The 22805-nt window shown below is 45.5% G+C and overlaps 1 protein-coding gene across 2 annotated transcripts in view; it reads left to right on the top strand.

The window, feature by feature from the left end:
• The window catches only part of OCRL (OCRL inositol polyphosphate-5-phosphatase), a 213450-nt gene that overhangs the window by 9992 nt on the left and 180653 nt on the right, over window positions 1–22805 (top strand). For both annotated transcript variants that reach the window (XM_030208712.1, XM_030208711.1), the window contains exons 3-4: window positions 9597–9676; window positions 15356–15394. In XM_030208712.1, the coding sequence (XP_030064572.1) occupies window positions 9597–9676; window positions 15356–15394 (119 nt within the window). The remainder of the gene's footprint in view (window positions 1–9596; window positions 9677–15355; window positions 15395–22805) is intronic.

Genomic DNA, 22805 nt, shown 5'->3' with positions numbered 1-22805 from the left:
AAATGTTAGCAGACAGTATTTATACCAGTTTTGATATTTAACTGCCGGTTTTGTCTTCTTTTGCAATAGGAAGAAGTGCTGCTAGCTTAAAAGACTGAAAGAAAGTAACGTATGTGTGCATGTCCAAACACAATTGAAAGTGTGGGCACACATTGGCGCATAACTTTCAGCCTTGCAAAAATTTAATGTGCAAGAAATGGGTGCGAGCTAACATATATGAGCTGAAGAACAGGCACTGATGTGTGCCCACAATTTAGTTTGGCTGTTTGATGCTCCCTCAGCATAGTAGTAGTGTTAAGAGATGCTGAGGGAGCATCAAACAGTAGTACTGTTTGCCCTCACCTGTTTATGCCTCACCTGTTTTGATGAATTGCTTTTTTTAATGCATAAATCAAAGTGATGTACAATATAAAAATCCAAACAATAATAGAACAAAAACACCAAAAATTTTAAATGAACACAAACATGCCTGAGAGCAGTCATACTACCGTATACCGAACTGCACTGAACACCTGCCACCCCCAGTAATGCACTAAGAAAATGCTATGGTGAAGAAGTCTCAAATTAACCTTAAACATTTTTAATGAAGGTTCAGATCTAATATTCATGGGAAGGCTATTCCAAAGGAAAGGTGCCATAAAATAGAAGTCGCTCTTTCGTTTTACCTCTAAATAAGCTTGTCTTGGACTCGGTAAGACCAAACCTCTGAATAAGCTTGTCTTGGACTCGGTAAGACCAAGCTGTGATTTTTCATAGAGTGTGGGCATCATTCAGGCATGTAAGGAATAATTAGCTTTCCCAAATAGTCCAGGAGACCTATGTAAATTGCTTTGTGAGCCAGAGTAGGAATTTTAAATTCAATTCTCAAATTTATAGGAAACCAATGCAGCTTTTTCAAAAGGGATATAACATGATCTCCACGCCCAGCAAAACACAGCATGCGAGCTGCTGTGTTTTGAAGCATCTGTAATATCTTTATTTCTAAGTTCGGAAGGCCAGCATAAATGACGGTTCAGTAATCCAACTGGGAACCAACACATGCTTGAAATAGAGCATGCAATGCATTGAAATCTAAAATGTGTCCTACAGATTTTTTTTCAAAGGGCAAAAAAGTCCGGCTTTAAGACAACATATACGACTTGAAAAACTTTAATTTAGAATCCAGGATAACTCCCAAATATTTAAGTTGATTAACTGGCTGAAGTGGGGTACCAAATAAAACATGTGTTATGGGAGAAATAGGTGTATGGCTGGTAATCCAACAAACCGTCGTCTTTTGTGGGTTTAATACCATACGATGTTTTTTAAATCAGGAAGAAACCCTATCTAAAGATTTTTGAAGGGGAGTAAGATCAGGAGTAGAACTAGTAACATCCTATATAATAAAACGCACCTCCAACATTCTGAAGCTGACTCCGTGGCTGAGGCATTCCTTCTCTCTGGCTCCAGGCAGCTACTAAACCGATGTGTCACATAGTTCCGGGTACGTAACCAACACGAGGCCCCGCCCTTGCTGCCATGCCCCCCAGGTCGAACGACAGCAGCACGAGGCCCCGCCCTCGCCGCAACACCACGCCCCCCCAGGTCGCCCCCCCCCAGGCGTTCAGGCTCGACCTTTATCTCTCTGTTAGCTATGGTCCCGCCTTCATTTCCTGTTTCCGCAATGAGGGCGGGACCAGAGCTAACAGAGAGAGAAGGGCTGAGGCTGCCCGCCTTTTAACGCTGCTTTCGGCCACCGAAACAGATGATTTTACAAATTTCGAAGGAATGCGGCTGGAACTGGGAGGGAGGAAGGGAGGGACGATGACCCTAGAACTGGGAGGAAGGGAGGGGGACCCTGAAACTGGGAGGGAGACCCCGAAACTAGGAGAGAGGGAGGGGGAACCTGAAACTCGGGAGGGAGGGGATGACCCTGGAACTCGGAGGGAGGGAGGGGGGATGACCCTGGAACTCGGAGGGAGGGAGGAAGGACCCTGGATCTCGGAGAGAGACAGGGAGGTAGGGGACGACCCTGGAACTTGGAGGGAGGGAGGAACGACCCTGGAACTCGGAGGGAGGGAGGCGGCCACCCTGAAACTCGGAGGGAGGGTGGGGCCACCCTGGAACTTGGAAGGAGGGAGGCAGGGGCACGACCCTAGAACTCGGAGGGAGAGGGCCGACCCTGGAAGTTGGAGGGAGGGGGGCCCATGGCACACACTCTCATTCTCACACACACACTCTCTTACAGACACACTCACACCCAGTCTCACTCTCTCTCTGTAACACACACACAGTCGCACATTCACTCTCTCTCTCACACAGTCAGTCTCACACACACTGTCTCAAACATACACACTCAAAGGAAAACCTTGCTAGCGCCTGTTTCATTTCTTACAGAAACGGGCCTTTTTTACTAGTTAATGGATAATAATGATATCATCAGTATAAAAATAAATTACCCAATCCAGATGCTTGAATCAAAGAGGCAAGCAGGCTCAAGTAGATGTTAAAGAGAATTGGGGAAAGATTGATCCTTGTGGAACTCCACATGGCAAGGTTTAGGAAGTTGACTGAATGTCTGACCTGAGAACTCTGAATGACCAGTTCTGGAGAAATAATGTAAACCATTTTAGGACAGTAAAAGACAACCCAATATCCACAAGAAGCTGCAAGAGTAGGTTATGATCTAACAAAATGACCAGTGCAATATAAACTTCATCTAATTTTTTTTTAAATATATACTTCACTTAAAAGGGAGGTTAACACTATCTCTGTACTAAAGCTGATTCTAAACTTGGTCTGCGGGGGGTGCAAAATAAGAGCTGCTTCTAAGTGAGTTTGCAACTGAAAAATTACAATATTTTCAATCAATTTAGCTAAGAAAGATAAATTTTGAAATCAGATGATAGCTTGTTGGAAGCAACGGATCAAGAGTTGAGTTTTTTAGAATGGGCCGAATCACTGCCATCTTAAGGGGTTAGGTGAGGGGTTTTCAACCCAGTCCTCGGGCCACACCCAGCCAGTCGGGGAATTCAATGGGGATATCCTGAAAACCCCGACTGGCTGGGTGTGCCCCAAGAACTGGGTTGAAAACCTCTGGGTTAGGTAGATAACTTTCTTATAAACATTTAGAAATAAAGTGTTGCCCAAGGGATGAAACTTTAAACCAAAATGAAGGGTGCTGTGGTATCCTGTACAACATTACGGGGTTTTCATGTTGCTGTTTCAGCTGCTTTGTAACCTATTTTTCCTGATGTTCCACTTCCACTGTGGTGGCACTTATTTTAGCAAGCAACACTGGTGCTATACAGTAGCGGCAGTTTCTGATGCTTAGTTTTGCAGCTTCCTATACTTGGAGGTAGCTGTAACGGCTGCAAGGTTCTCTTTCTCTCCTCTTTGTGGCAGAGTCCTTTGTGCTGCCTTGTTTGGTGCTGGTCACTATGTGACAGCATTGTCCTGTGCTCCGAGGGACAATTTTCTTAGCTTCTGTGTACTTCCAGCATCTGCTGAGTGGTAGCAGCAGTTTCTGAACTGCATTCTTGTAGCAGCCTTTTTACTTGCATTTTGGCAGCTCTTTCCTAGCTTGAGTTGTGGGTCTTCCTAATAGTCTTCTTGCTAGAAGCAACTCTCTCAGCATCCTCTGAGTTTCCTGGGGACAACTCTTCGAATGCCTTATATCAGCAGTTTCTTCAAGGTATTTTTATAGCTGTAGTCTCTTGGGCTGTACTCTTGTCAGTAGCCTTTTCCACTGTATTCCAATGGCAAACTTCAATTTTGGGGCAATAGCCTCCTGAACTATATAGCGTGCAATGTTGCCACTAATTGGGTTTCTCAGTACAATATAAAGGAGCACTACAAGAGAGCAAAAATGGCAGAATACCTAATTGGGTTTCTGCTAGGTACTTGCAACCTTGATTGGCCACTGTTGGAAGCAGAATACTGAGCTAGATGGATCATTGGTTTGACCCAATATGACTGTTCTTATAGGGATGTCAGCCTATTGTGCTTCTCTCAGCAGCCTCCTGGACTGGATTCACGTCCTGGGCTGGATTCAGACAGCAGTCTCTTTGTGTTCTGTTAGCGACTTCCTGAGCTGTATTCCGACAGCTGTTTCCTAGACTGTATTCTTCTACTGGCTTTTTGGGCTAATTTCTGACAACAGCCTCTTAGGCTGTATTCTAACCACAGTTTTCTGGGTGATTCTGATAGCAGCCCCCTGGGTCGTGTTCTGACAAAGGCCTTCAGGGCAGTGGTCTGACTGCAGCATGATCAGTTGTGCTCTCACTGCAGCCTCTGGGGCAGTAGTCTCAAAACTTCAGCCTTGTAAACTGTATTCTGACCACACCCTTTTGAGCTGTATTCTGGTGACATCCTCTTGAGCTGAATTCTGTCACCAGTTTTCTGGACTATTTTCTGACAGCACTCTTCTGGACTGTATTCTACTGACAGTCTCCTAGGCTGTCTTATGCTGGCAACAGCCTCAGGTCATACTCTACCAGCATCCTCCTGGGAGCTCTTCCTGTCTCATCCTTCTGGGTTTTATTTGGATAGTTGACCTCTGAGAGGGTTTCTGCTAACAGCCTGTGGACTAAATTATCCCTGCTAGGTCTGAAGCTCTGGTTAATGGCTGTCTCGTGATTGTCCTTCTCCTAGTCTCTCTGGATGAGAGTGGTGGCGTTGCTATTCTGCTTTGGGAATAGGGAATGACAGCTTCTTAGGCTATTTCTTTTCACCCTCTCCTGGCATACAACTTCCTTCTCTACAGGAGATACTATTGATCCCTTCTTATCCTGCGCTGCAGAAGTAGTCACTTAAGCGCCATAAGAGCCATTCTCTCTGCAGGGCTGTGGCGATTCTTTTCATTTCCTCTATAACACTGCTCAGCTGTGATCCGCGGCAGTGCTGCTCTTGCTTCACACTGCTCCTTCTGGGATCATGTGGATATAATTCTTTCCTTGTTTCTCTGCAGTACTGAATTCTCTCTGGCTACATATTCATGGCCCTTTCCAATTTTATACTTGCATCATGGTTCCTATTCTGGGGATATTTCCAGAAATGAGATTGCAATGACTTTCACAGCTCAGTTTTTGAGTTCTGCTGTCTTCTGCATTTAGACAGAGACATTACTGATATGATAACAGTTTTTAACACACAGGTTTTCCTCTAGTTGCAATAACCTCTGAAGCGCCTGATGACTATCGAGCTCACCCAGGTGGCATGTACCTTTCTTAAATGTTCCGGAACTGATGGCTTCCTCAAGCATGCCCACAGCTCCGCCTTCCTCAGATGTGATTTGCTTATATGCTTAGGATACTTACCTTACTAGACCTAGTTTTGGAGATTCTATTCTCTGGCAGGCTTATAGGTAGTTTTTGCCAGCATTTCTTGGAATGCCACATGCCCATGCATACCTTATGTTCTATCGACTGCAATTGAGCCCACAGTTAACTCGACCTTAGCACTACCTTTAGCAGCATTGGTCACGAATATATGAATATACTTCCTGTAACATTTAGTTCACCAATGTGACCGCCTGTATGCTGCCAGTCCATCTTTTATATTATGTCGGGCAGTACCGAAATCTTGTATGTCTCCTGTTTCTTCATCCAACCATATGCCAACAGATTATTTGGAGCACTGTTTGCTATTGCTTGCCTCTCTCGCTTATTTGGTTTGAGTTGCTGGAGTCATTTATGTTATTCCTTCATAGCTGTAGTTGTCGTTTCTGCCCTTGCTAATCCACTGTTTGAGCGCTCTGTATCAGCCCTTCAGTTGTTATGTGTAGTTCTTACCAGCGTAGCTCTTTATCGTACAGTGGTGGCCTGTTCCTCTCCAGTTACAGCTGCTGCTTTCCTGGATTCAGTTTTCATGATTTGCTGCTCTCTGATCTTCCTTTCTCATGGCTAACTCTCGGCTTATACAACATGTTTGCCTAGCTGTTGCTAGCCCTATGGGCATCTTTTCACATGGCAACCTTCCCATGAAGTTATGGACCTTGGATTTGGTTGTTATTCTAGGCCTCGTGAACTATTATCTTTGAACTTTCCCATGAGGATGCCTTAGTAACCTTATAGTTATAGTATAGTGGAGGCGTGGCCTAGTGGTTAGGGTGGTGGACTTTGGGAGGCGTGGCCTAGTGGTTAGGGTGATGGACTTTGGTCCTGGGGAACTGAGGAACTGAGTTCGATTCCCAGCACAGGCAGCTCCTTGTGACTCTGGGCAAGTCACTTAACCCTCCATTTCCCCATGTAAGCCGCATTGAGCCTGCTATGAGTGGGAAAGCGCGGGGTACAAATGTAACAATCAGTCCTGAGGAACTGAGTTCGATTCCCACTTCAGGTACAGGCAGCTCCTTGTGACTCTGGGCAAGTCACTTAACCCTCCATTGCCCCATGTAAGCCGCATTGAGCCTGCCATGAGTAGGAAAGCGCGGGGTACAAATATAACAAAAAAAAAATAGTTCACCTCCTGAGGGTCATGCTTGGAACACTTGGTCCAAACCCTGTTTTGGCTTGTGTTTTCCTTCATTTTTATTCCAAATGGGACACTGGACTTTTCCAAAAGATTTTTCATCCCTCCTAGAAAGGGGACACTGCTTTGTTACATCCCATTTGTTCTGGACTGGTCCAGTATGGACAAAAGGAAAGGACAAATTATGTCTTACCTGATAATTTTCTTTCCTTTAATTTTACCAGATCAATCCAGAAACCCTCCGTTTATTTTTTCAGTTTTCTTTCATATATCTTCCTTGCTTTTTATTGCTGTAATATGAGTATCGCATACAACCTGACTAGGTGAAAACCCTGTATGTTGGTGCTCTATATGCTTCTCTGTTCTATTGAGAAAACCTGATTGGCACATTGAATGTTGATGGCCTATATTGGCCCACAGGAGAGTCCTGATCATCACTGCTTGGCTATTCAGAATACTGAGCATTCTATGTTGCAAGATACCTTTTAAGGGTGAATTACTGGGGACTGCTTTGTTTCTTTGTCTCCTTCCGCTGGTAGATAGATATAACCCATTTGTTCTGGATTGGTCTGGTAGGACTAAAGGAAAGAGAATCATCAGGTAAGACATAACTTTTCCATCATTAGGTTCTTGCCTGGCATGGAATCACATTTGCAGTAGAAGCCACACGTGACTCTACCTCAAGCCTTTTTTATTTTATTTTTTGTTACATTTGTACCCCGCGCTTTCCCACTCATGGCAGGCTCAATGCGGCTTACATATTGTATACAGGTACTTATTTGTACCTGGGGCAATGGAGGGTTAAGTGACTTGCCCAGAGTCACAAGGAGCTGCCTGTGCCTGAAGTGGGAGTCAAACTCAGTTCCTCAGTTCCCCTGGACCAAAGTCCACCACCCTAACCACTAGGCCACTTCTCCACTCATTGGTCTCAGATTCATGAGCCCCTTTCCAGAGTTATAGGTGAACCGTGGTGTTTTTCAGCAACTGTAGGTACATCATGTATCTTGGGTAGGTCACAGTAAAGAAAATTGCAGTGGTGAAGTTTGCTCTTGTTGTGTACATAGACAAGATCAGCTATGGCTTTTTGCTCAACAGAGCACCATATTCATCTCAGCTGTCACAACTGGCTGTATAGATCATTATTGAGATTTGGACCACCATGGACAGTACCTCATCTGGACATACTCCCAAGTTCTTTACTTCAAAACTGGTGGTCAAATGTGTCCTCTTGAGGTGAAGGGGGCTACTTATTGTCCTCATGCATCCTTCTGACCCATAGTGACTCAGTCTTGGTTGGATTTATTTTGAGGTAATTTGCCTCAAATTAATCAGTCATGGAATCCAAATATGCTTTAATAACCTATACAAACTTCTCCATTTATATACATTCATTTGACACCTGCCTGAAATTTTAATCTACACAGTAGTGCCTTAATTCATATATAGATGCTTAGGGATAGATTCTATAAAGGGCGCCAAAAGGTAGGCGCAAAAAAATTGAGTACTAAGCAAATATTCAGTAACGGCAGAGGTGGGTGCTGAAACTATTATAAAATATTAGCACATCACTATTTGAGCAACAGATTTTAGGCATGAGCATTTACGCCATGTCAAAGGCTGATGTAAATGCTTAAGTTTAAATTATCTCATTTGAGCACATAACTGACAGTATTCTATAAACTGCGTGTAACATGCCCCTCCCATAGCACCCCCTTTGCAGTTAGGCGGTATTGAACTTATACACTAACCCCCAAATTCTATATATGGCGCTAAAAATTGCACGTGCAAGTTTGGGTGCGTGCCCAATTCAATTGCATAGTGAACTAATTACACTGATAATTGGATGCTATCAGTTATTGGCGCTAATTGGCAATAATTTGAATTTACACATCTTTTATTCGCTGTTCTATAAAGATGCACGCATACATTTTTACACACAGATCAAAAAAGGGGGTGGCATAGGTGGGTCAGGGGCATTCCTCGAATTTGCGTTCAGTATTACAGAATTGGGCTGATCCACACCTAATTTAGGCATGAGGATTTACATCAGGTTTCAGTTGGTGTAAATCCTCACACCCAAAATTGGGTATGGATCCCGCCATCAAACGCCATTCTGTAGACGGCACCCAACAGAATATCACTCATTTATTTATTTGTAGCATTTGTATTTTCAGTTCTGTGTATAGAATTTAGTCCTACATTTATAGAATAGCACCTAAGTTCAGTTTCAGGCGTAACTGCAGATTGATGCCAATTAACACTGCATAAAGGTTATTGGCAGCTAAAGCTAATTAGCACTTAATTGTTATGCACTATTCCATAACTTGTGCACTAATTGAAAAATTGGGCGTCCAAGTTTAAAGAATTAGGGGTTAGTAGTAGGAGTGTTAAGAGAGGGGAGCTTTCATAAACTATTAACTCCAATAGTGCCTCAAAAGTGCAATGTCATAATGAGAAGGGGATGCTGCTAATTTTATTTTGATGCCAGCCAAATTAGTTTATAATTCTTTATAAGCAGTAATAACGTCAAATTAGCTTACCTGCAAACATTTTGTTTTAGCTGTTTTTTTAATTTACATTCAGCTAAGATAGCTCTTCAGTGTGTGGTTGGCTGCTAAGGCTTAGAGCTCATGAAGATTATCCTCTCATTTTTGAGTGTTGCCTGGTCATGCCTATATAATTCCCTAGACCTCTCTGGATAGAATTAAAGGATGCCTTGTTTGCTAATGAGTAATTTAAAAGGTGAACAGAATCCCTGCAATGCAATGAAGGTAGATTACCACTGCTGACGTTTATAGCCAGAATCTGAAATCTTTAATCAGAATGTACAAAAAATGAAAAACAAATCAGCATGGTGGGAGCCATGGTTGTCGAAGCATGCCACTTGGTCTAACCAATGGAAGGGTTAATCATTTCACATTCAATGAGCGGTCTATGAACATGCAGTCATGTACTTTTAGTGCACGGGGGGATAATATCTGAAAATGTTTTAAAGTAACTGTGGATATGACTACCTTGTACCACAGCATATTTTTGTTGGCCCAGTGAATGGTTATCATAGGTTTCAAACTTTTCAAAATGTTCATTATACAGTACTTTTATCTGTACATTTTATCATTTTATTACTGTTTGTTTTGTTTTTTTAGATTTGTTGTCCAGTCCTCTGTGAGAGATAAAAATGATCAGGACATCATTCCTATTGGCAGCCACTTTAAATGTGTGCAAGGTATGAAGTTTCTTCATGCTACATTGCTTCTTTATGCTCCAGCCTGCTTTCATACAGGGTTTTGCCCCAGTCTGTGTAGTTACAGAAATCATTCTCTCTCCATGACAAAATCATAGCCTGTCCATTTATACTGGTTCTTCTTTTGTATATACTGTGTAACTGGTTAATCCTGAGAGAGAGGGATAGTTTTCAGAAGTGCCCATGTTGATGCAGAATCCATAGTTACTTTTACAAGTGTCATTTGCACTAATTCTGAAAGGGAAACATGATTGTTCTTTCCTGGGAAAAGCTAACTGCAGAAATTTGCATCTACTTTTCTGTGGGTATTTAATCCATTGAAAGTAACACATGGAGATTTAAAAATGCATTGTACCCTTGGAAGTACCCGCTCCTGTTGCAGGTGAAATATTCATATTGTTGAGTCTCTTGCATGCTTTTAGACTGGTAAGGGGTAGGCAGTTTTCAGACAGTTTCTTCTAGTAAGTGGCTTCTGAAAATTGTCTTCAAAGTTGATTTCCAAGATTCCTTTTATGAAAAGATCACATTGTAAAGTGCATGCAGTATGACACAATGATGCATCTCCCCTTTCTCCACTAACAGTTTGGGCACATTTATATGGGGCTTAGTGGAGAGAGATGTGGTGAATTGCAGATTGGTAGAATGGATGGGTATATATAGATAGATGTGGGGGAGTGAGGAGACAGTAGTGTGTTTGGAGTGATACCTGTGTGTGTGTGTGTGGGGGGGGGGGATCGTGTACATCAGTTGTATGCACATGTGCAAAAGGGGATGTAAGAGGCACACACATTTCCACACCACAGATGCATAGTGTGGTTCACACTCCTCCCCTACATAGTTTACCTCTTAAAAGATAGTCATAGATGTATTTATGTAGTCCAGTATTTTTACCTTCAGATTGAATGTTATTTACCTCTGTCTTCTAGGTTGTCAGCTGTTTGGGTGGTATGGAGGAGGCTGTGTTAGAGGGGAGAGGCATGGAGGGAAGAGGAGGTGTTTTGGGGGGTGTGTGACAGTTATGTATTTTTTTTCCAAATTATTTGATTTCTCGTATCTTTGGACATGTGAGTGCAGTTGATTTGAAACATTCAAGTCTTATCTGATTCCTACTGCTGAATGTGGAAGTTGTAAGCACAGAATGAGTTTGTCCTTCTGTTTGCTTTTCTGGTATTTCTGTAAGCTTTAAAATGTTGTTTCATTAATCAAATGTCAGAGCCACATTCTAATGGTTTCTTTATAGTGCTAACAGTCTATTCCATTTAAAACCTCTTCCACTATCTTTCAAGAGCTACATACACTTTCTTCAGCAGGTCAGTGTTTTCACCTGATGAAGGAAATATGGGTCTCACAAGCCAGCTGGAAACAAGTTAGTCCAGTAAAACATCTGTGGCTTTTTTTCCCCGAGGAGATTGTGTAAAAAAAACAAACTGAGATCTTCAGAAGAGTGTCCATGATCTAGTTGTCATGAACCACCCAACAAGTCTGGTTTTTAACATGTTTAGGATATGCATTTCCTTGTCACTTGCAGCAGATGAATCCAGGAACTAGTGAGTTAAGTCCGCCTACCAGCAGGTGGAGATAGAGATAAACAAACTAAAGGCAGTGATGCCAGACGGCCGGCTCCTTCCTCAGTTAGTATGTCTCTGTCTCAGCAGGTGGTGGACGGCTTTTTCTCCAGCTCCTGGGCCCAAGGCCTCTGAGGGTGCTCCTGGGCCGGTGGTCAGTTTGAGCCGGGGGTGGTGGACTGGTGGTGTCCCCTTTGGCAGCATATGCAGTTGCTGGGTCCCTGCTGCACCTCAAATTCCCTCTGAACAGGGTTTTGCTGTTCCTTTCCTTCCCTGTTTGTTTCTGCCTTCTCACTGAAAAAAAAAAGAGAACCATAGAATTTGTTTAAAAGTGAAACAGGGAAGTGTGTTTTTGCTGAGAGCAGGTTTGTGTTACTGCTGTCCAAGTCTTGTTTTCTGTTGCCTGCTTGTCTGAGCCTGCCTCGAAGTGGAGTCTGAGAGTTTTTTTCTTCGGCTCAGCTGTCAGTTCCCGTGCTTTCCTGGTCCGGGGTAAGTCCTGCTGGGTTCCTGTTCGGGGACGGGCGATGGCAGTAGAGGCGGTAAAACGCTGTTCCCGATGCGGGAAACGGCGTTCGGCGGTGGGCCTTTGCAGTGCGGGGTACGCTGATTTGGCTTGACTCGGAGGAGCGGTACCCCCCCCCCCCCGAGAGCGTGCTTTCCCGCCCAGAGCCTGGCGATTCTCGTGCCATTTTGCGATTGGTCGCGGAGTCGGCTCTGGTAGCAATTTTGGGCAAAGCTTCTCCGCTGGTAGGGGAGTCGGGGGGCCGTCAGGCACTGTGGGCGGTGGTGCAGGTGCCATGGCTGCGACCTCCGTTGTGGGGGAGGGGTTTTTTCCAGAGTTTATTTTGCTACTCAGGCGTTTTTGTTGGAAAGGGCCTCCCCCCCCCCCCCCCCCTCACGCAGCTGTGACAGCTTTGGCCTTTGATTCTCTCAGGGGGTCTGGGGGTAACCAAGAGATTTTGGGTTTTTCCCCAGAGGATTTCTTCTCCCTTAAAAAGCCTAGGCTTTGGGGTCTGAGGAGGGGTCCTGCATACGGTCGCCTGCAGCTTCCTCTGTGGTGGCTCTCTCGGAGCAGACGGGGGTAGAGGACGTGGAGGGCGGTGTCCTCACTGACCAACCGGAGGACTCTTCCGCCGTGAGGATTTTCCATAAGGCGGAGTTGTCCTCCTTTATCTCTCAGGCGCTGGAAGCCCTGAATATAGAGGACCCTGAGGTTGCGGCTTCTCAGGTGGTCAACCCCAAGATGGCTAGTACCAGACGACCTTCTAAGGCCTTTCTGGTACATGAAGCTATTGAAGAGTTGATTTCGACTCAGTGGGCGGTTCTGGATGGGGGGCTGAAAGTAGCCAGGGCTATGGCCAGGCAGTATCCGGTTTCAGCAGACCGTTTACAGCAGTTTGCTCTACCTAGGGTGGATGCCTTGGTGACGGCAGTCACTAAGAAGACTACTCTTCCAGTGGAAGGTGGTGTGGCACTTAAGGATATGCAAGATAGATGGCTAGAGGCCTCTTTAAAACATGCCTTTGAGGTGGCCGCTTTGACGCTTCAAGCTTCTGTTTGTAGTTCTTATGCGGCTAGAGCTTGTCTCAGTTGGCTACATTCTGTCATGGATTCGATTTCGTAGTCTGATATGCTGGGAACTCCTCAGATGTCGCTGATGAATATTGTGCTGGCGTACTTGGCGGATGCCTTGTATGATTTGGTCCGTGCTTCGGCCAAACTCATGGCCTTGGCCGTTTCCTCTCGGCGTCTTCTGTGGCTCCGTCATTGGGCCGCAGATATGGCCTCTAAGCAGCGGCTCATTAAATTTCCTTTCCGATGGAAATTGCTTTTTGGGGAAGACCTAGAAAAGATTGTTAAAGATTTGGGGGATTCCAAATCTCAGCGTCTTCCGGAGGATAGACCCAAGTCTACTTTCAGGCAGGGAGCCTCGAGGTCACGTTTCAGAGAGATGCGATGGTATCGCCTGGGGCGGTCCAACGCAGCCTTTCAGCGTCCTTGTCTTGGGCAGCGTTCTTCCTTTCACAATGAGAAGCGTCCAACTGGACCCCCCTCTCATCAGGGGGCTCCTTCTCGGGCCTCCCAATGATGGGGCGCAGGTCCACTCGAGAGGAGAGCAGATCGGTGGTCGGCTTTCTCTGTTTCTTCCAGAGTGGGCCAGAATTACTTCGGACCAGTGGGTCCTCTGTGGTGCGAGAAGGTTACAAGCTAGAATTCTTCTCTCCTGTCACAGACTTTTTTCAGGAGTCCCGCTGTGTATTGCGGGCCAAGAGGACAGCGGTTCTTCAGTGTTTGCAAGACCTGCTAAGGACAGGGGCTATCGTGCCTGTTCCTCCTCTCGAAAGGCGCACAGGTCGGTACTCCATCTTCTTTGTGGTTCCAAAGAAGGGAGGGGCCTTTCAGCCTATTCTCGATCTCAGAAAAGTAAACCAGTTTTTGTGAGTTCGTCACGTCAGCATGGAGACATTAAGGGCAGTTATTGCTGCTGTTCAACCAGGCAAGTTTTTGACGGCTCTCGATTTGAGGGAAGCTTACCTGCACATTCCCATTTGGCAGCCCCATCAGAGATTTCTCAGATTTGTGGTGCTGGGTCAGCACTTCCAGTTTCGGGTCCTTCCTTTCGGAATGGCCACTGCCCCACCCACTTTTTCCAAGGTCGTGGTGGTGGTAGTGGCGTTCCTGCGGAAGGAGGGGATTCGATTGCCCCCCAGTTCTTCAGCCACAAATGGCAGCCAGGGGATCTGCAGGATTGGATGCTCTTCTCCAGCCATGGCCAGAACAACAGCTACTGTATGTTTTTCCTCCGTGGCCTCTGATAGGGAGAGTTCTTTGCCGCATAGGGCGGCATCGGGGGCCGGTTGTTCTAGTGGCCCCAGACTGGCCCCAACGGCCATGGTATGCGGATCTTGTTCAAGCACTCTCAGAGCCATCATTGCGACTTCTGGTGACTCCCGATGTGCTGCATCAAGGGCCAGTTCAGATGGAAAATCCCTCCCGTTTTGGACGGCCTGGCTATTGAGAGGCGGCAGCTGAGGAAGGATTCTAAGGCTTCCATTGTTTGCTGGATTAGGGAAGCCATTGGAGCGGCGTATCTGCTACAAGGGCTGGTGTTTCCAGTGGCCCTGAAGGAGCATTCTACTCGGGCACAGGCGGCTTCTTGGGCGGAGGCGTCGGCCTTATCTCTGGAAGAGATTTGTTGGGCGGCTACTTGGGCATCCCGTCATATTTTTGCGAAGCATTACAGGCTAGACGTGTCTGCTCGGGAGGATGTGAGTTTTGGGGCAGGAGTGTTGGCGCGGGGAGCATCTGCTTCCCACCCTACTTAAGGAATGCTTTGGTACATCCCACTAGTTCCTGGATTCATCTGCTGCAAGTGACAAGGAAGGTAAAATTATGTCTTAACTGATAATTGTTTTTCCTTTAACGCAGCAGATGAATCCAGGATCCCTCCCTAGTTCACCAACGTTTTTTTCATTTTCCGCACAGTGTGGCTATTTTTTCCTTCTGGGTTCTCTTTTGCAGAGTTCAGACAGATATGGGAACATGGAAAGGATTCTGATTTCTGGATCAAGTTGCAGTTATTTCGAAGCTCTTATTTGGTTCTCTGTTTTTCATAGTGAGGATGGTTTCTGGTTGTTATTGGTTTCATATTTTTGGCCTTGGCAAATCTTTACGAATGACATACTAGCTGAGGAAGGAGCTGGCCATCTGGCATCACTGCCTTTAGTTTATCTCTATCTCCACCTGCTGGTAGGCAGACTTAACCCACTAGTTCCTGGATTCATTCTGCTGCGTTAAAGGAAAGATAATTATCAGGTAAGACATAATTTTACCATATTCACTGTGGCTATTCTTAAAATCTAGACAGGCTGGGTGGTCTCCCAAAGATAGGTTTAACCGCTGCTTTCAAGCCTCCGATGGAACCTAAGCCTCTTAATATTACTATTTTAGAAGATTAAATCTGGAAACCATAATTTCTCTTCCTTGTCTCTACAAAAAATATTAGATTGTAATATTGCATGACATTTACCATCACTTCTGGTTATATGATATTTACCACAACCCACTCATCTACCTTTTCTTTATTTTGTTTCAGAGGCTGATGAGACCCTCCTTATTGATATCCGTGCAAACAGTGAGTCTGCTGCTTAGCAAGGTTCTCATCACTGTCACTTTTCCTCATGTCCACATATGCACATTCACTGCCCAATTGGCATTTCATCCACAATATCATATGAAGGATGTTTGATACTAAGTCCGTGTTTGGCAATCAGTCCAGAGTCTCTTAAAGCAATGGCTAGAAGTCTACTGAAGTGTCTCTGCCACTCCAGTGATGCAGATTTTAGCATTGAAGAATTGGAATTTTTTTTCTGTTGACTTCAAAAATATATTTCTTGAAACATAATTACATAAGGCCTGGAGCACATTTTTGCTCTGAAGATGAAGGAAAATTTGATTCTAGCACTTTTCATATGAACATCCCCCATGTGTTTTGTGTAGATGAACAAGTAATAGATCTGCTTTTCGCCAAATCTCATGGTGAAATGCTTAAGTCACAGTATTGGTATTTGCTTTGTATGGCAACTTAAAGAGGGTAGAAGGGAGAAGGATTGGTATTGTCATTCAATTTGAGTAATCTGAAGCCCAAAGAAATAGAGAGCAGGATTTGAACTTGAAATGGGTAAAATGTAGAATTCAGTTATTTGTCTAGGAAGATGTTTTTCTGCTTGCTTGAGTTTTTCCCCTATGGTGCTTACCTACGCTGCAGGGAATTATGTGCCAAGATTTCAAACTTATGCCCCCCCCTCAAATCAAAATTTTGCAAAACTATGCAGAAGTACTTAAGAACATAAGAGTAGCCATACTGGGTTAGACCATGCCAGGTCACAAGTACCTGGTTCAAATCCTGCTCTCTTATTTCTTTGTGCCTCAGACTACTCAAATAGATTAAATAATGGAGTCGAACTTGCTTACAAATAGATCAATTATGAGAATATATATTCTGGAACCAGATGCCTCAGGCCACTTACTGAGTGTGTGACTGCATGTGTAGAGTGACTGAGTGGAAGGTTTTGGGGTGGGAAAGTGGGTGCAATGTATTTGAGTTTGTGACTGTATTGAATGACTGATTGCAGTGTATTTGAGGTATGCACTGAGTGGCTTTCAGGTGCAATGTCTAAGTGTGTGGAATAAGTGTATGGAGAATGTTTATGAGGGTAAGCAACTGGATTTGGTATGTCTGTGTGAGTGAAGGAGGGGGAGTTTACCATAGGGGACTACTATATGCTCATCCATGGACGAATGGATAGTATGCATAGATGGAGGGTTTGTACAAGTGTGTAGTTTGGGTCTGTGTGTGTATGGTTTAAAATCTGTAAATGTCAAAATTGCTGGGTGTATTTTTTGTGACATAGCATGTTGACTTGATTTCTCTCGGGGGCAATTTCTCCAAGTGTCTATCCAGTCTGCCCAGCAAGATGGCCAGAGTTGTATGTAACACTGTCTTCATGATTAAACACTGGCATACTTAACCTCTGTCTCTCCCTGCCAATATTGGGCACAGACCGTAGAAGTCTGCCCAGCACCAGTTCTACATCCCAACTACTGGAGTTGTGGTCAAAGCCTACTTCAGCCTTGATCCTGATCTGTCTTTGCCATTTATGAGACCCAGATTGTAGAAGGCTGCCTGACATTTATGAGACCCAGATTGTAGAAGTCTGCCCAACCTCTGAAGCTGCCGTCAAAGCTTACTCCATCTATGAAGTCATTTACATTTTGCTTTGATAGGATTGTATCCTTTTTCTATATAGTGATCCCTCTGTGTGTGTATGTATGTATGCATGCAACTAAAAGCTGCATTGGGTGTCTTCATTTCTTTTTTTTCTCCTCATTCCACTGTCTCTCTTTTTCTCTCTCTCTCTCCATTAGCTCTATGGTACCTCCGCCATCCTGAGACCTTGATTTCCTGCTGCCTGCAAGGCCTTTCTCATCCAATTATCACCATTAGGCACCCTTCTTTTTTTGCCTGTCAGATGCTTACTTTCCCAGCAAGAAACCTTATTATCCTCCTTTAGTCTATCTCTTCCTCATGCTCTCCTCTCTAGCCACCCGTCCCCTATTAGGGAACCCTTACCTGCCCTTATCAGGTGCTGTCTTTCCCCATCAGAGCGCAGCTTTCTCTCCCCCTCCCCCCCCCCCCCACACACATTTCTCTTTAAACTTCTCCACTTTGGCCTTTTGTCCCTCATCAAGTACCCCTCCTTTCCTCCCTATCAACCATCTCTGCCCTCTTCCCTTTCCCATTAGATTTCTCCTCTCATTTCCATGAGGATCCACCTCCCCACTACCTTGAGTCCTTCCCCATCACTTAACCCTGCTGGATTTTGAAACTCTCTCCCCACGGGTCCCGATCCCTATTTTCTCATTAGCCCTCCCCCACCAAAAAAAAAAAATCCATAGTTTTTATGCAACCTAACCGTGCTCTGTAGGTTGATGCAAGCAAGCAAACCTGCCTCACTAAGTCAGTGGGATCATACGAGTTAGGCAGCTCCAGTAGGTGCGTATTTTTCCCCCGTCCCTCATTTCTCTCAGCCAGGCAGGCATTGTCACATGTCTGATCCCTTCTTTGCTGATCTCAGAGGGAGCATGAGCAGGCTGATTGGCTCTTGATGACTGCCAGTCACACCTGCCTGTTTCCACTGCTCCTGCTGTCTTTCACGAGGCTCCCTTTTGTTGGGACCTGCTGTTTACCAACAAATCTATGCAAAATAATGCAATTAGGTATTGCTTATTAATTATGTCTAAAATTATATATGTATGTAATTGCATAATTCCCCAGGGTATACGTACAAATATAGCATTCAGGAATCCTTTAGGGATTTGTAGCTTCTTTCTCCTTGCTTTCTACCTGATCAGGAGATTCAGGAAGGCATCAGCAGAAACATGACCATAGCCTTGGATAACACTTCTCACAATGATGGACCCTGAGTTGTCCTGTAGTGACAAGCCTTAAGCCAGTTTAGCTTGTTGGTGTTCATGCTGTGATTGTTTGCCATTTCTGTAATGAAAGGAAGGTTTTGGGGGTTCTTTTTCTGTTAAATAGCCATCATTCTATTCAAAATTCAGTTTCTGTGCATTTGTTCCTGTTTTTTATTTGGCTTGTCTCATGATGCTCAGGCACTCTCCTGACTTGTAAACCACACTGCTTTCCTTATTATAAGAAGGCTGATAGCCACCATTTACAGTATCAGTACTGGTAAAATTCATACACACGAATATGCTGCAGTAATGTAGCAATGTAGCATTCCTACAGTTATAAAAATTAAAAACAAGGAATGAACTAGAATCTCTGGCACAAAGTAATAAAATATTATAGAATCTTGTTTAGTTGAAAATATTTCAATGTAGCAATTAAATGCAATAAAGAAAAGTTTACCTTTCATCATAGAATATTTATAGCCACTGGATTCTGGCCCTCGATACAAATACACCTTTTCTGTATAATATTATGTAACCTAATTGTCACATCCGTCGCTCCCTCCGGCTGCACCTCTGCGGGAAGCAAGAGCCGGTGTCCATTGCGGCGAGGGCCGGCCTTCTTGAGGCCGTGGCGGAGAGCCGGGGCTCGCCGCGGTGATGGCCGCCCTGTCCGGGGCCGAGGCCGTGGGCCGGCGATCGCAGCTTCCGGGCTCTCGGTCGCCGGCTATGGGGTCCGTGCTTGTGCCAGCGGGGAGGATGGTGCCGAGACGCGATGGCCGGCGTCTTCTCCACATTCGGGCGCAGGAACCCGAAGCTCTGCCTCAGAGGAGCCAGATTGGGAGGCCGGTGCTGTAGCCCCGCCTGGGAGGCCGGACGGAACCAACCAGAGGGATTTCTTCAGTAGCCGGGTTCCGATTGGCCGGCCATGTCGGCTGGGGCTGGGCGGTTGAATGCTGACAGTATTTAAGGAGCGGGGCTGAAACAGGACATTGCTTCAGGTTCTATTTCCCAAGGCCAGTCTTTGTGTGTTCTTGTTTTCAGTACGTTCCCTTGCTCTCCTGGTTTGACCTTTGGACTGTTTCTGGACAACTCTGCTAGCCGCCTGCCCTGACCTGTTGCCTGTTTTTGGACGATGCTGTGAGCTGCCTGCCCTGACCTGTTGCCTGTTTTTGGACGACTTTGATAGCCGCCTGTCCTGACCTGTGACCTGTTATTGGACTTCTCTGTTTTCCACCTGCCCTCCTCGCTCCCGGTTCCAGTACTGGGTCAGTTCGTCAACCCCGCGGTTCCGGAAGTTCCGTTGGCCGCCTGCAGCCGGGGGCTCAACCCCCGGTGAACGGCGGTCACCGCGGGTGAAGACTTGGGGTTGCACGGCTGTCCTCTGAGGTCCTTCGGGGCCTTGCGGGACCTAAGGGCTCACCTTCTTCCCAGACAAGACACTAATATATGGTGCCTTGTAAAATTCTTTGCATTCCTGTATGTTTTTCATATTCTACTGTCTAAAAAAACATAGCATTCAACAAAATTCATTAAAACAGAAGTTTGCAGACTTGATCATAAAAAATATAATTACAGAAATGTTCAAAAATAATTAAGAATAAGAAACCAACAGGTCTTGCTTGCATAGGTCTTCACACCTCTTAACTTAGTACTTGGTTGAATGCCTTTTTATAACAGCAATAATCATGAGTCATTTAGGTAAATGTCTCCTAACCTTGCAGAGTGGGTTGGATCAATTTTTGCTCATTCTTCTTGGCAAAAGTGCTGAAACGATTTCAAGTTAACTAGGTGTTTGTCTGTGGACTGCAGGCTCCATGTCTTGCAACATATCTTTTATTGGGTTCAAATCTGGGCTTTGATTGGTCTGTTCTGGTCTGCTTTTAGGCACGCCTTTCTTCTTTTCGTGTGGTCAGGAAATTCTACTCAGTCATCTAGGGCACCCAATGCCTCCTGAGGTTCACAATGATGCAAGGTCTACTGTTTTCTTCCTCTGGTGAGAGAATGTCTTCAGGACTTGTGTTAGACCAGTGGGTTCTGGATGTTTTTACAGAAAGTTACAAATTGGAGTTCTCCCACTTGGTCGCTCCTCTTTTCTTGCAGTCTCCTTGTTGAAAGGGAACCAAGGCGGTTGAGGTTCAGGCCACTGTAGATTCCTTGCTTGCGCTCCGGCTCATTGTGCATTGTCCCAGGGACAAGGCAGATACTCTGACTACCTCATTGTCCCAAGGAAGGAAGGCACCTTTTGTCAAGTCTTAGATCTCAAAGATCTAAACCGCTGCCTCTGAATGTCCCACTTTTGTATGGAAACGCTAAGAGCAGTCATAGCCTCAGTTCAAGCGAGGGAATTTCTCACCGTCTTTGATCTTAAGGTGGCTTACTTGCATATACCCATATGGCTGCCTCATCAGAGGTTTCTACATTTTGCAGTGCTATGCTTTCACTTCCAGTTCAGGACTTTGCCCTTTGGTTTTACCATGGCACCAAAAACATTTACCAAGGTTATAACGGCTGCCTTCTTTTGGTGCCAGAGAATCAGTTCACCCGTATCTTGATGACTGTCTCATTCGTGCATTGTCCTATTCGGACAGTGTGGCGGTGACAGACAGTTGTACTTTTTCTGCATTTGGGTGATCAAATTTGAGAAGAGTAGACACAGCAAGGGAGAGGATCTGTCTCTTGGAATGCAGGAGGTCAAAGCTAGTTAACAGATTCATCTTCTCTTTCATGGCAGGCCTAGGGTCTTGGACTTCGTCCAGGTTCCTGGGTCAATAATTGCGGCAGTGCAAGTGGTGCCATGGGCAAGGTCTCATATGCGGCCTTTATAGTAGTCTTTTCTCAACTCCTGGTCTCTGGTGTCACAGAAGTATGACCTTTATCTTCCTCGGACGCCGTTTTTATAGACGGAGTATGCAGTAGTGGTTGTTGCTCAGGAATTTGGCCATCAGAGCTCCATTTCCGATAACAAAATGGGAGGTGGTGACAGCGGATGCCAGCAAGTTGTGTTGGGGAGCTCATTACACGTTTCATGTGGCACAAGGCACATGGACGGAACAGGAACCTCAACGGTCAATAACTCGCTTGGAGCTCAGGGCAATGCAGAATGCCTTCCACATCTTCACTCCCTTTTTGGCAGGGGCCCTGGTCTGAATTTTCTCTAACAATGCAACAGAGTTGGCAGCTCATATCACTGGGTCCTTGAACGTGGAAGAGGACTTTCTCAGCAAGCATTCCTTGGACCCAGGAGAATGGGAACTATCCAATCAAGGTTTTCAGCTGATAGTGGATCAGTGGGGGTCTCCGCTTCTGGACTTGATGGCAACAATATGGAATGCCAAAGTGCTCAAGGTCTTCAGCCATTAGAAAGAACTGGGCTTGATGGGGATTGATGCCCTACTGCAGCACTGGCTGGAAACACATCTACTGTATGTCTTCCCTCCTTGGCCTATGGTAGGCTGCGTGTTGATAAGGATCACATTGCACTTGAGTCGAATAATTCTCCTAGCTCTGAATTGGCTGCAGAGGCTGTGGTACTCAAACCTGATTTGAGTACTGGACGAGGATAGGGGCTATTGTCCCTGTTCCTCCTCTCGAAAGGCGCATAGGTTGGTACTCCATCTTCTTTGTGGTTCCAAAGAAGGGAGGGGCTTTTCAGCCTACTCTCGATCTCAGAAAAGTAAACCAGTTTTTGCGGGTTCGTCACTTCCGCATGGAGACATTAAGGGCAGTTATTGCTGCTATTCAACCAGGCGAGTTTTTGACGGCTCTCAATTTGAGGGAAGCTTTCCTGCACATTCCCATTTGGCAGCCCCATCAGAGATTTCTCAGATTTGTGATGCTGGGTCAGCACTTTCAGTTTCGGGCCCTTTCGGAATGGCCACTGCCCCATACACTTTTTCCAAGGTCATGATGATGGTGGTGGGGGGCGTTCCTGCGGAAGGAGGGGATTCGAGTGCATCCATATCTCGATGACTGATTCGGGCGACGACAGCAGAGGAGACTCGAGTGGTCACCAACAGAGTGATTGCGGTGTTGCAATCCTTAGGTTGGGTGGTCAATATGAACAGGATCCGCAGGATTGGACGCTGTTCTCCAGCCATGGCCGGAACAACAGTTACTATGTTTTTCCTCCGTGGCCTCTAATAGGGAGAGTTCTTTGCTGCATAGGGTGGCATCAAGGGCCGGTTGTTCTAGTGGCCCCAGACTGGCCCCGACGGCCGTGGTATGCGGATCTCGTTCGTGCACTCTCAGAGCCACCATTGCAACTTCCGGTGACTCCCGATGTGCTGCATCAAGGGCCAGTTCAGATGGAAAATCCCTCCCGCTTTGGTCTTACGGCCTGGCTATTGAGAGGCGGCAGCTGAGGAAGAAGGGATTTCGGGCGGACATTCCGGTTATTCTGGAGTTTCTTCAGGTTGGTCTTGAAAAGGGATTGGCATATAATTCCCTTCGAGTGCAAGTGGCCGCGCTAGCTTGTTTTAGGGGCAAACTGGAAGGTTCCTCTTTAGTAGCTCACTATGATGTGGTCTGTTTCCTACGCGGGGCTCTTCCTCTGCAGCAGCCGTGCCCGG

Source organism: Microcaecilia unicolor, chromosome 7 (genome assembly GCF_901765095.1).
Source record: "Microcaecilia unicolor chromosome 7, aMicUni1.1, whole genome shotgun sequence".
NCBI classification, from domain to species: domain Eukaryota; kingdom Metazoa; phylum Chordata; class Amphibia; order Gymnophiona; family Siphonopidae; genus Microcaecilia; species Microcaecilia unicolor.
This window is presented reverse-complemented; position numbering and strand designations above follow the sequence as displayed.